Here is a 14,233-nt window from a genome sequence, read left to right as displayed (position 1 = left end):
ACAGATGGAAGGAACAGAAAACCCGTCGGACTCGTTCCAGACCGGAGGCGGGCTTGGGCACAGAGAGGGGCAGATGTTCCTACCTTGTTCCTCTGCTCCAGACACTCGCCACTCAGCAAATGATTCTTGTCATCCTCTCCAATTCTGCTTGAGTCCTCGTCCTCCTTGCTAGCCAGAAGCTACATGGAGCATGGAATGGTGTGAAAATGCAACCCAAAAATGAGTGCAGCATGAATATGTATGAATAAGTCGGTGATGTCTTTTTTAAAAGATGCAGAACAAAAAACAAACCAAAAAAAGAGGCAGAGACAAATGCCAAAGCCATGAAATAAAAATTAGCCAAAGTCAGAGCTGCTAGTGCTGGCAAATCACACACAGCTGCCTGGGATCAGGCATAATTTAAGGACAAATTCCCCAAGAAATAAGTAAAGCCATTTCCCCCTGTCCTCGCACGGCCTTCCTGAGCTGCTGGAAACTGACTGTGCTGTCCGGTGTGCCGCCCCCATCCCTGCCATTGCTGAATTCACTTTCAGATCATATGCAAGTAACAAGATTTTGGAAAACAGCTATTGATGGAATTGAAACTATCAAATAGCGAGAAGGCAGTAAATGAAATTTATGGTGTGCCCAATTCATGCATCCCTTCTATTTAGCACAGGGGATAAACCTCTTTTCGGACTGTCACACATCTGAGATGGGCAGTCTCAGCCACACTGCCATTTGGCTGACAAAAAGGTCCTCATCGCTAATGAGTAGAGTATCAAGCTTCCCTGACAATAACTTTATGCTTTTGAAAATGAAGGGGAGTTATTTCTAAAGACTGCGTAAATCCCTAATGCTCTAAAGAAGTGTAAACCCCAAAGCTTCTGCAGTTTGCATTCTACAGAACAGACAATACAGTGTTCTCAAGAGGGCCAGATCTTAGCTCTCGGGAAGAGGGAAAATTCTAGGCATGAGACGCCCGGATTAACCAAATAAAAAGTGAGAGGGAGGGTAGCCAACGCTGTTTCAAAAACTGTAGCAAACCTCATCTCACCAATGAAGTAGTGACCACTGCACCAAAGCATTAAAGCACGAGCTGAGTCTCAGCCGCCTGCTGGGCATGTTGTACATACGACGTATCTAAGGTTCTATCTCCATACCGTGATTTCATGAATTCCCACATTTAGTCAATCACCCCATAATTTTCCCAGCCCAACTTAAACTTTTCTGATCTTCCTTCTAAAAGAAACCCTTTTTTTGGAAGAAGAAAAACAAAACAAAGCAAACTGACTTCACAAAGTCTTTTATAGAAAACTTCCCAGGATCAGAATACATTCAACCCAACCATCCTAATCAGGATCAAAGAGGACTGATGAGTCTACAAATCTTACTACACTATCCAGCATTCAATAGGCTAAACATGTGTAAGTGTATTTCCTAAGGCATAAGAGTTTCTAAATATGGATGAGGAACTTCTCTCCCTCTGTTGGTTTCTTCCCTCATTATTAAAACATGCTCAAGTTACCAACTAGGACAATCAAATTTGTTGGTGGGAGTATAAAATGTTAAACTACTTTAGAAGAAGTACTGGCAATTTCTTATAAAGCTAATAACCCTATGATCCAGGAATTCCCCTCCTAGGTATTCATCAAGAGAAATGAAAACGTATGTCCACATAAAGATTTGTATATGAATGTTCACATCAGCTGTTATCATAATAACCAAAACCTGAAACAATCCAAATGTATATCAATAGTGGAATGAATAAAGAAATTAGAATATAATCTATACAATGGAATACTACTTAGCAATAAAAAGGAACAAGTTATTGATTCACGTAACAACATGGATGAATCTCAAAAACGCGCTGAGTGAAGGCAGCTTCACACAGAAGAGAAGATGCTTTATGATTCCGTTTCTATGAAAGTCTAGTACAGGCAAAACTAATGGTGGAAGAAAATGAGAAGAGCGGCTGGAGTGGGGACGAGTGGGAATTGACTAGAAGGGACGCGAGGGATCGTGATAGAAGTTTGGGTTACACAGGTACATACATTTGTAAAACTTAGCAAACGAAGACTTACGACTTCTATATTTCATCGTGCGTAAATTTAAACTTGAAAGAAAAAATAACTATAAACACATATTGAAGGAAAAGATATACATGTTGAAGTATTTAGGGGGAAGCGTATTGATGTTTGTGATTTATACTAAAATTTATCAAAGAGATATGATGGCTGGTGGGAACGGTTAACAGTAGAATCTAATGGGTGAGTATATGGGTGTCCACCGTGAAGTTCTTTTCACTTTGCTATGTTTGAATTTTTTCATAATAAAATGCTGGGGAAAAGCCACTCTCATTTGAAAAAAAGCAAAATAACTACGTTTTTCCTTCCTGGTTCACCAGCAGCTCTGGTCACTGAGTGCTGCCTGACTCTCTCCAAGCTTCTTGAAAGAACTCTCCATCCTCACCTTCTGCAACGTGGCTTTTGCTGCCAATGCTCTCCAGGAACTGCGCATGTAAGCTCCCCAAGACCTTCTAATGCAGGAGATGGAACCAACCCTCCTGGGATCAGGGAAGAGGCAGCGAGGCGCTCCTCCCCAACCCTGTGCATCAGAGAAGGGTCCCCCTGAAGTTCAGCCGAGCACAGTACTGTTAACCTGTGCCATTCCAGTTGAAGCAGCAAAAGCATCCGAGTTATTCTTCATTTCCAGGACCACAACCACACCGTGACTCAACAGACTGAAATAAAAATTCTCCTTCATTTCTCTTTACCTCTGCTGAGGTGGTTAAAATTAAGAGTCAGTTTCCAGCAATGATCAAGAAATTCAATGCTGTGGACAGAGAGATGTGTCCCGCGTGCCATATGTGACTTATCAGTTTTCAAAGGCAAGATCCCAGAGAGACCGATGCGTCACTGCAGGTGGGGCTCTGTTTCGGGCCCGCCCCCAACTGGAGAAGTGCCCCACACCTCCAAGCGCCCGCCTGCTCTTCCTTCACTTCCCCACCCTCACGGCTCCTCCCTCCGCCGCCACATGGCCTCGGCCCCCCTCACTCTGCTGAAACTGCCCAGGTCACGAAGGGTTTCCCAGCCGTTTTTCTCTTGTTTTCTCCGAGTACGTGACACTGTAAGCACGCCCTCCCTAAGCGTCGCTCCCTAACAAGTGCACGGGCCTGGTTCTCCCCCTGCCTCTTGAGCTATTCTCTCTTGACCTTTGCAGGCCCCCCCTGCTTCCTCCAGGAGGAAATTCCCTTGACCTCAGAAGAGGAGGCCCGGCCCGTCTCCAGGCCCTCTCCAAGCTCAGCTTCTCTGAATCACGGACTCCACGGGGCAGGGACCGTGTCTGTGTTCAGTTTTAACACCAGTGCCCGGTGCTCAAGACAACACTGCTAAAAGGACAAACAAATGAGTCAAGACTTTTTTCAAAATGACAGCTGGAACCAACAGGTTTTGGGGATTACCCCGGTCTTGCTACTCCAAGTGTAGTCTTTGGAGCAACGGGAGCTTGTGAGAAATGCAGACTCCCGGGCCCCGTGCCAGGCTCACTGAGCCAGAATCTTCACGTTAACAAGGTCCCCAGGAAATTCACACGCACAGTAAACTTTAGAAGCACTGCCCTATGGTGTTGCTAAAACAACACTGAACAGAGTCAGAAAAGGGTTTAGTTCCAACTCTGCCACTAATTTACTAAAAAAGTAAAATTAAAATAGCTGTGTTTTACATATTGAGTGCCTACTACATGCCAGGCACGGTGCCAAGGGCTTTATAAATCGGGTACAACTCATAATAACTTATGAAGTCAAAATGTTAGAAACTTCCTCCTTTCAATGAAATCCAATCTGCTTCTGACAAACCAAATTTTATTCTGTTGCTAATAACAGATGTTAACAAGCACCTTCTACTTCTGAGTACCACTTCTGTCCTCTGAGTCACACAAGGTCTATTTCTTATTCAAAAGGACAGCCCTACATATATCTGAGTTCAATTCAATTATGCCCCTTAATCCATGTTTCCTCTCCATGCCACAAAAAAAAAAAAAAAACCAGTTTTCTAACCATCCCCTAAAAATGACAACATAAGTAAATAATGACAGCGACTAACCGTTTCTGAGCGCTCGCCCGCGAATCCCATCCCCCAGGGGTGACAACTGCACATCACACAGCTCATGGTTTACAATGGTCACCCCCCACGACTGCAGTCCGCTCAATTCACTCCTGAACGTCAATTCTCAACCACACCGTTCTACAATACATAAACTATAACCAGTAAATAAATACAAAGAAATAGGGGCAACCTCATTCCAGATTTTTTCTTTTTTTTTCTTTGATGTACTTTAAAATAAAAGGATGCCTGTTCTTGGCCTTTTGTTGGTTTGGCTGGTTTTTCAGTGACATGCCCGCATGCGGGGAATAAGCGCTGTGTGCCCGGCAGGAGGGAATCCAGCCCAGGGCCACCGCTTTGAAGACACAGCTGCCAAAATGAATCAAGGGCCTCCTACTCTTTATAGCCTTTGTCGAATTAAAAGTTGCGGAGGCAGGGGGGTGTAATATGAAAATAAATCACGTGCCTATTTTATACACATATCTATCTGTGTCTGTACCTTTGACCTAGTCATTACTCATCTGGGAACACAGTCTAAGGAAAAAAAGCCTAAACCCAGAAAATGATTTGTGTCCAAAGACATTCATCAGGTAATCTAAAATAGTGAATCACGGGAAATATCTACATGTCCGACAACAGTGACGCAGCTGGCATCCCTAAGATGGAGTAAGAGGTTATAATACAGCAACCACTGGAAAGAAACAGGAAACAGGACTGTGTATGTACTGTGGGCGGGCACACACACGTTCAAATACACAAATAGAGAAGGAAAGACTCCAGGATGTTAATTAACTGTGTTTTAATGTGACAGGATTAGGGGTCATTTCTTTATTTTCCAAGTTTTAGGCAATGCTGTGGGTTAATTAAATATTGGAGGAAAAACTACTGAATTTTAAAAATACAAAATATATTTGCTGTCTTTTTTTTTTCCCTTTCTGATTTGTAGGCTCCCAGGGCACTGGAGCAGTGCCAGCCCCTGCTCCGCAAGCCCTGCTGCCCAGAAAAGGCTGTGGACCACGGAGTCATTTCCCGTTTGTCTCTGCCTCGTTGCTCATCCAAGGAGAGCCACACACACTCCCAGGGAACAGCAGCCTCTCCTTGCTGCCATCCCACCCTCACCCCGAACAAGCTCTCCTCCCTCAGCTCAAGATGATCGTGGGAGAAGCATCCTGCCCGTGCGGATCTTCCCATCGCGTGCCGGGGAAGACGGGCCTGTGCTGCGAAGGACACGACTATTCACAGGGAACATCAAATTGATGTGCAACCTGACAAATGACTCCAATCTGAATCAGCTGCTATTAAGATCTCAGAGTGGCAAGAGGAAAATCCCTCTGTTCTCCAAAGGACATAATAGGACATTTAACAGATTTCTTTCAAAGGGCAAATGAACAAACACTCGCCATCTGACACTCAAATGAAGCAGGTGACGAATGGGCTGCTTATTAAAAATGCCACGTTGGAAAAAACAAACCAAGAGACTTGTTTCTCCCTAAATGGACTGCAGATATTCTTGCTTTTCAAAATTATCTGGAGCCCTGGAGACTAAGCTCAGTAACACTCCCTCTCTCCAAGGGAGCAGATGGCCACAGCGCAGCATAAACACCTTTGAGCGTTTCCCACCTTGAAGGTGGGAGGAGACAGCTTAAGGCTGACAAATCTTTCCCCAGAAATGGTGTGGCGATGAGACCTCCATTTACCTGGCATGCCAGGCTGAGTTCAAGACAACCCCAACCAGGAAGGCTCTGGGGGATCCAAGTACAAAAGGCCCTAGTGCATTTCATGAGGAGAACAGTTCCAGTCTTCTGAAACTAACTAGCATAACACAGGCATGGAGCAAGGCGCTTCCTGGGGGAGCGTCAGGCCAGGTAGGGGCTAGAGGGAGGAAATGGCAAGCTCCTCCCCACTGTCACAACATCAGGGCCCTCTACTGTGCGGTCGGGTCGAGAACAGAGAAAATCGGAGACAACACACCACAATGCTGAGCAGAGAGCCAGAGTCACAGGGTGAAGCGGCTCCCTCCGCTTTCCCTGGGGTGGGCTAACAGAATGGGCCCACACCCTCAGTGAGTACAAAAGCCCAGGGACCACACGCTCTTTAGTGCAGACACCAGATTTAACCTTCCGTGGCCCTTCCAGACTTTCAAATGCCACCAGTGGGAAACTCCCACAGTCAGGAAGCTGAATTTGTGGGCTCACAGCACACCGACTCTTTGCTCCCCGTCGGGTCGTTGGTACACGGCAGAGTGCAGGGGTTCCTGGGTACACGTGGGAATAAACTGCACACATCTGGTCAAATCCAGAAGCCAGATGCCGTGGGAGTGAGAAGATGCATTTAGAGGGTTAATACAAAGAGTAAATGAAAAGTATGTTTTCTCGTTTGTTTTTCCATGGTAATGGGTTCATTAAGGCTGCATCTACACTACCCAAGTTACGCGGGTGATGTGGCAACTCTCCAGGCCCCTGAGACCAGACCAACCATCCAGATGTGCCACCTACAGCCCAGATCCCAGAGCCAGACTTGGAGTCCAAAGCATCACAGAACATCGAGTGTGTCCACGCAGATATGACCCAAACTTGCGGAATGCTCCGACAGACCTGCTGACCTAAGAGGGCCCTCAAACCCCGTCCACGGCAAAGGGAATTTCAACAGAGACCTCCCCAGAAGAGATGCAGCCTGGAGACGTGTGGGGGGGTGTTGCTCTTTGTAATTAGCACGCGAGGACGAGAATATTCTTTCTTACCTCCATCTGATCTACCGACTCAGGCCTGTCCTCTCCCGGGAAACCCATGGAGGAGAGATCAAAAATAGTTTTCTTCAGGTGCTGGTTGTCCGCGTACAGCTCCTTCACCAGCTGGATAAGGTCACCGACCTGCGAGATAAGAGCAGGAGAGGACTGACTACCCACGGGCACACTGCCGCCTCCCGGGGCCACGGCTACGGAGAAGACGTCCTGCATCACAGTCACGGAGAGTCAGGTGGCCTGATTCCAGGCTTCAGGCTACCCTGGGTACAGTGAGAAAAACACCAGCATTTCTGTATTCTAACCCCAGCGTCACACTTCAAGGCAAAGCTGCCTGGTCTAAGTCTCCATTTCTGCATCTGTGGAATGAGTTCCCGTGAGAACTGAACGTGATCACGGTCACAGCGCACTACAGCCCTCGGCATGGTCTAAGTACTCAGTCCATGACAGCAAATATGACCTCTGTCTTGTACTTGGGGGAGGAAAATCCCCCAAGACTGAAATTCTGAGGCTTGTCAGAGGCGTATTTTACAGCATCCACCTTCCTCTTTCTATGCCTATCTAGCACTGTCCGTAATAACAACAGTCCTCAGTTATAAAGCAATTCACGGCTGCTAAAATACTCCCACAAGCTTTAGTCAATCGTTGCTTACAAAAATCCTGAGGAGGTGGACAGCAGTATGACTGTCCCCGTTTTACAACAAGAAGCCCGAGACACAAAGAAGTTCACTGCCCAAGGTCCCAGAGTTGGGGTGCCTGGAGAATTAAGTGACATATAACAACAGCCAACGTGCCCGGTCATGTGGGCAGGGGCAGCTGCCCGCACAGAGGCAGAGCCGGGCCTGGACTCCCGGTCCAGTGCTCCTCCTTAAGGCACAGGTCTTGCGAGGCCAGGTACATAAGCATCTGAGCAGACACCACCTTCATTCCCTGCAAGCTTCAAATCGCAATGGCTAGTGATTTTCCAAACCCTTCGTAAGGGGGTAACCATTAGCCCCTCAAATAAAGTGGGAAATCCCACCCTGACCATGCACAGCAGGTGTCCACTGCACCAAAACATGAACACAAATCGGACCCAACCTCAAGGAGGTTATATCATAGAGGGAAGAAGAAAACATTCTGATTCTACAAACATTCACGAAGTGCCAACAAAGGGAACTAGCTCCTGCCCTTAACACAACCACAGTCGGTACCAGCAGCGGCTATCACCATCTCTGTTTTCTTCATCTTCAAAACACCAACAGATGCCTCAATGCTTCTTGTTCCACTCCTCCCAAAACACCAACATTTTCATAGTTCTCCTTTTTACTTCTTCTGCATCTTACACCTGCTGTTTTTCCTCTCTCTCTCTCTGCTGAAAAAGCCTTCCAACTAGATAAACTCCTATTCAACCTCCAAAACCCACTTCAGGCCTCACTTCTATTGAGAAGTTTCCTCTGATCCAGTGAGTACCTCCCAACCCCCGACAGCTAACCTCTCCTTCTCGGCTACCCCTAAACCTCGCACCTCTGCCTATTACAGCCACCCTTGCACTCCACACTGCCACTGCTCCTTCACACGTCTGTCTACTCTACCGGCATGTGAGTTATTCCCAGACAGAAACTGAACCTGTCATACACAGATGGTAATTTTATAATAAATCACAGTGTCCTCTGAGCTCACACTTCCTATTCTTATCAATGGCTCTTAGAACCTTGAAATACTAAGCCACTCTAACCACACCAATGATCAACAGATTGAAAAACCTTTCCAGTTTTAGAAAAGATTTACTGATCAAACCTGAACCTTTATTCTTTCAAAAAGCATCAGTTACCTCCCACTATGTGTGCCAGGCACTGGGAAATCAGAAATAAATAAGACACACTCACTCGCTTTAAGATGTTCACAGCCTAGTGGGGATACAGAAGAATAACCAGATAATTATAGGTCAGTATGAGAAGGACATCAATGCAGTCAGGTACAAGAAGAGAGGAAAATGACCCGAGGGAAAGATGGCTGATTCTAGGGGGGGATAGAGAGCATTTCCCTGGGGAGATGGAGCCTGGGTGGGGGTCCTCAAGCCTCAGAAGGCGTGCGTCAGACACGGGGTAGGGACTCCAGGGAACGTACATCAGGGGGAACAAAGACAGGCAGGGAGAGACGGAAGAGAGGCGGGGAGAAGGGCTTTCAGAATCTTACACCTCTGATCAGGAACCCAAGAGACAACAAATAACCAACAAAGCACTGAAAGTTAATAGGTCAATACCTTTTCCTTAAGCTCTTCTTGAGAAAAATGTTCCACTTGAAACCGATTGTGCTCTTCAAGGCAAATACTCAGATAAGATGTTTGATCACTATAAAACGAAAATGGTTCTTCTGCACCAAAAGAAAAAAAAAGTGGGGAGGAGGAGAAAAAGAACATCAGAAGTAGATCCTTCCCAGACAATTCCCCATGCAATCCATCTAAGGCACTTTGAATCGGGTAGCGGGGGAAAGGGAGATAAGCACACACAGGGAGTTTAATGCACCACCTTTGGAGCAAAAGTAATTTTCTTCTTTCTCTACAGGCTGGTATCTCAATGTATGGTTTCATCGTGGGCTGTAGGCTTTCACTGTGGCCAACTCTGAATTAAAATTGGCATATCCAGTGCTGTACCTGGAGACCATTCTGAGTGGCACAAGCAAATGGTGATTTTCAATTTAAATGAGGGAGTGATTCCGTTTAGGTGAAAATACAGGAAAATTAGATGTGACCCTCAAGTGTAGAACTCAAAAGTGCCTGATGGGGCTTCCCTGGTGGCGCAGTGGTTGAGAATCTGCCTGCTAATGCAGGGGACACGGGTTCGAGCCCTGGTCTGGGAAGATCCCACATGCCGCGGAGCAACTGGGCCCGTGAGCCACAATTACTGAGCCTGCGCGTCTGGAGCCTGTTCTCCGCAACAAGAAAGGCCGCGATAGTGTAGGGCCCGCGCACCGCGATGAAGAGTGGCCCCCACTTGCCGCAACTGGAGAAAGCCCTCGCACAGAAACGAAGACCCAGCACAGACAAAAATAAATAAATAAAATAAAAAAAGATAGCATCATGTAATGGCAATTCTATAAATCTGGGTTTAAAAAAAAAAAAAAGTGCCTGATGTGTTTTTTACCGGCCCCAGAGCCCGCCATGGGAGCGAGCACACGGAGTACAGAAACCGCCTATGAGATCTACGATGAGGGACTCCTGGGTCACCCACGGAAGGGTCGGCCTCCTCTGCAGCAAAGGTCACACTCTCACAGGGCGCAAAGGTGCAGAGAAGGGTCACGCTATTCACTGAGCGGGGCATATCCACAAGCATGATCTCACTCAACACATGTGGGTAAGAGCTGATACGCCTCGTATAGAGGAAAGAGCTAGACTTCGAAGGAAGATGTCCTGCCTCCAATCCGGGTAAATCAACCCCCACTGCCACCTCGGTTTCTTCACCTGTAATGTGACGTCACTGCCTACTCGATCCAATGGGACAATGGTCAGGATCAGAGGTGAGAAGTTAAGTGCCTGCCGCTGGGCCTGGTACACAGCGGGCGCTCAGGAGATGTCAAACCTACCACTGCTATTACTGATTGTAAGCAGGAATTACAATCAGTAATAAGGAAGAGAAAGGAAAGGAAGGCTAGAGATAAGGAAAGGAAGACGCCAACCCAGACACCACGGGGCTCAGGTTCTAGCAAGGGAGGGACCCAAATACAGCTGTCACGAGCACAGCAGCGCATGTACCACAGGACCCTCCCTAGCTGAATCCACTTGCGGTCATGACAGTGTGAAAAGCGATGCTTCAGCAGGAAACAGCGGTTTCACCCGCACGTGTCTGTGCAGTGGGGCTCTCTGCAGTGGCTGCCGTGGTAGGCAGAGCCCAGATGTTTAGGGTGATGACGGCCATTGACCAGAGAAAGGGGATGGCAAGGCCCCAGGGTTATCTGGAGTTAGAAGAGTCAAACGATGCAGAACACAGCAGAGGCAGCGAGGAAGCAGTCCTGCAGCAGGCCCTCTGCGGAATTAACTCTACCTGCTGGGCCCTTCGACTCCGCAAGCCGAAGCCAGCCAGGTACAGACTAGGAGAGCAACAGTAACACCTTCACTGCAAAAAAGGGCTTCCCAGCCGAAATCCCCGGGGTGCCTCGTCTCCTACTGCAGTCTTAGGACTCTCTTAAAGTTCGGCCAAGGCCCTCCAAGTGGGAAAACCAAAGGGAAATACATACAAGGGAGCATGTACCTTCCCGCCGCCGGATTTCACTGATCTGCTCCTCCAGGGCCTTCTGCAGGTTCTGATAGGAGAGCACATCCCGCTCCAGCCGCTTCCGCAGGGCAAAGATGCTGTTCAACTCAGCCTGCAGGTTGTTGACACTTGGGAAAACAAGACACCAGAATTTTAAAACAGACCTACTCGTGCTTTAAGATGCAAAGCCCAGCAAGCCTTCCTTTGATTTTTATGTCATTTGTGGGGTTTTTTCTGGTTATAAAAGTAAATACATGTTTATAAGACATTTAAAATAGAAACGTATAAAAAAAAAGCAAAAGTCACCATAACCCGACTACCAAAAAACACATGGCAGACTACTTCCTCCCAATCTTTTTCCCTGAGTATTTCTATAAGGTTGAAATAATTCTGGACATATAATACTAAGTTGTGCATTTCTCATTTAAATATTTCCCTACATTTTCAGAAATAATTTGCATACATCATTTTTAATGACTATATAACATTAAATCGGGTGAATGTCCCACCATTTAACTCATCCCCTATTAGTGGACATTTGGGTCATCTCCAAGTTTTTGCTACAGATGTAGCTAGGTGGAAGTCATTTAATTCCCCAGAATGTTTCTCTGGAATAATGCCTTGCATGGGCTTGGGTATGGAAGGAAGGCTCTCCACAGAAGAGAAGGTGACAAGGAGAATGTCAGCCATGTCACCCCTAAAAGAGGTGGCACTGGAGGTAAAGGTGAGGGGCAGGAGGCACAAGAAAAAAGAAAAGGAGAAGACTGAGAGTCAGTAATAGAAGGAAGAGAAGGATCAATTTAGGGGTCAAAAGAAGTCTACAGTGATAGGTTGGCCACTCACAAATGCAGAGTAGAATGGATTTTTATTGGAGGGGTGGTGATGTCAAGTATCACGTCTGGGTCAGTGTAATACGGTGCTGACCTGCACAGAGAGCCTGCATGAAACCAGCAACCCAGAACTCAGAGGAGGCCACGAAAAAGCACACCTCCCAGAACCTGCACTGACGGGGGGAGGACTGTCCCACAGACCTTCCTCCAATGATGCAAATGTTCTGTATCGGCGCTGCTGAATACGGTACCCACTAGCCGAACGTGCCTACTGAACATCTGAAATGTGGCTACATGCTGAGGAACTGATGGCTAGTGCCTACTGAACTAGGCAGTGCAGTTCCGCAAGCAGGGCTCCGGACTCCTACTGATGTGCACGTGGCAGGGATGTGAACCGGTTCTCAGAGGAACAGAGGCTCCAGCAGACACCTGAGTAACGTAAATATTGTTTCAATGAAAATCTCTGCGCCTAAAGCCTTGTTTCACACTCAGGGTTAGCTTCTTAAGATGGATTCCCAGCAGTGCAATTACTGGGTCAAAGTATGTGAACATTTTTTGAGACTACCAAAACACCTTAACGTATCAGAAAGCCTCCTTTTTTAAATACCAAGAAATACATCACTCTGTCCAGCGTCTGACCTATTTTTCCCTGAAAGGGTCCATCAACACTTTGAAACTGTCGGAAAAAGTGTATGAAAATGTGGATTTGTTTTAGGGAGAGGGTCCACGAGCTTTCATCAGATTGTTCGAGAGGGGTCCACAGCCCCAAAATGGTTAGGAGCCATCGCTCTAAAATATGTGTGCCACAGACTCAAGCCCCACTTATCCTCCAGCGATTTCTTCCAGCTCCATCCATCGAACTGCACACATAAATCAACATCTATTGGAAGGAAAATAAACCATTATGTCTAATCTTCTATGCTCGCTGCTTTGAAGATGGTTCACTGTGAAGCAGCTTCCTTGCAAGGGAAGGGGCCCTCCCAGCAACCTGTACCTAGTTCCATTTCAAGACAATCATAATGATCAATTTGTAAGGCTGATAGAAACCTTACAGAGGTGTCACAGCACTGCACTCGCTCGGATGCGGTCATGCCGCAGACACGTTTAACCAGGGGGAAAAAAAAGGAGATTGTTTTAGCGAAGCTCCTGCAGTGAGGGCTGGGGAAAGCTGACTGCTTCACTCCCTCTTCCATCTTCTGACAGGGTGAAAAGTACACAGCTGCTGCTCCTGTGTCTGTCATTTCTGTTTCCCCAACTCCACGATCTCTGCAAGGTGTGAGGAGTCGGTGGAACAAAAGGAGCTTCGCTCAGAAAGAAAGGACAGCCCTGAGCCTTCCTCTTTCTGGAGCGGAGTAGGGGAGGAGCTGGAGGACGCACGCCCCCACAGTGCCACCACTCACGAGCTCCATGACCTTGGCAGTCAGCTCAACTGCCCGAGTCCTGCTAGCCGCATCCGTAAAGTGGGGACAGTGCCTTTCCTTCAAGAGTGTTTTGAGGATTAAATGAGATGTTATAAGGGAAAGAGCTTAGCACAGTGCCTGACACACACGAGGCGCTCAACAAACATCACCTCCTTCCTTCCACGTATTCTAATGACTCCCATACAGCAGATATTTATATGCCAAGCTTTCTGCTACTCCTGAGTTACAGGCGTGATTTTCATCTGGAGATGACTTAAACCCCCCCAGGGCACATGTGGCAACTCTGGAGACATTGTTGGTTGTCACAACTGGGGCAGGGAGGGTGCTACTGCCATGTAGTGGCAAAAGCCAGACATGTCGCTAAACATCCTACAATGCACAAGACAGCCCCTCAACAAAAAGACATAAAGTTATCTAGCCCCAAATCCCAACACTGCTGAGGTTGAGAAAGCCTGAGTTACAGGCAAAGTATAAACTGTCCTCGTCCTCCAGATGAGCGCTGTCTCAGTAAGGGCCCGGGCTCAGGAGCCACGCAGATCTGAGCTCTGACACTCCTAAGTGTAGGAGCTTGGGAAATACCCTCAACATCTCCAAGAGCAGATTTCCACTTCTGTGATATGGGGTTGAAGCGTCACTGTGAGGAATAAATCGTAAAGGGAAAGGACCAGGCACACAGCTGCCCGTGGTCAGTTCCTCCCTCCCCGCCCCCCCTTTCCAACTTTAGTTACAAGTACGTCATACGTCTCCAGAGTCATCCAGCTTTCACTGCCAGTTTCCAGAGAGTGAGCAATGCTGGAGCTACCCCAGGGGGCTCCACCGGCCTTAGCCCACAACTCTGCCCTCTCGCTATGGCAAGGTCTGAAGACTCAAAACCCCCGACAAGCTGAGTTTATGTACAGTGGCATACTGAGGCATATGGAGGCTTTTC

The 14,233-nt window shown here is 47.2% G+C and overlaps 1 protein-coding gene across 6 annotated transcripts in view; it reads right to left on the bottom strand.

Moving 5' to 3' along the window:
• Positions 1–14,233, bottom strand: part of CDK5RAP2 (CDK5 regulatory subunit associated protein 2) — a 190,285-nt gene that overhangs the window by 71,936 nt on the left and 104,116 nt on the right. For 5 of the 6 annotated variants that reach the window (XM_082470397.1, XM_082470402.1, XM_082470399.1 and 2 more), the window contains 4 exons: positions 11,052–11,182; positions 9,068–9,177; positions 6,823–6,951; positions 84–179 (listed from right to left, as the gene is read on the bottom strand). In XM_082470397.1, the coding sequence (XP_082326523.1) occupies positions 84–179; positions 6,823–6,951; positions 9,068–9,177; positions 11,052–11,182 (466 nt within the window). The remainder of the gene's footprint in view (positions 1–83; positions 180–6,822; positions 6,952–9,067; positions 9,178–11,051; positions 11,183–14,233) is intronic. The other variant, XM_082470398.1, reaches the window with a different exon arrangement.

This window comes from Balaenoptera physalus (genome assembly GCF_965194825.1).
Source record: "Balaenoptera physalus genome assembly, chromosome: 7".
In the NCBI taxonomy this organism is placed as follows: domain Eukaryota; kingdom Metazoa; phylum Chordata; class Mammalia; order Artiodactyla; family Balaenopteridae; genus Balaenoptera; species Balaenoptera physalus.
The sequence above is the reverse complement of the archived record's forward strand: the minus strand, read 5'-3'. Positions and strand labels throughout refer to the sequence as shown.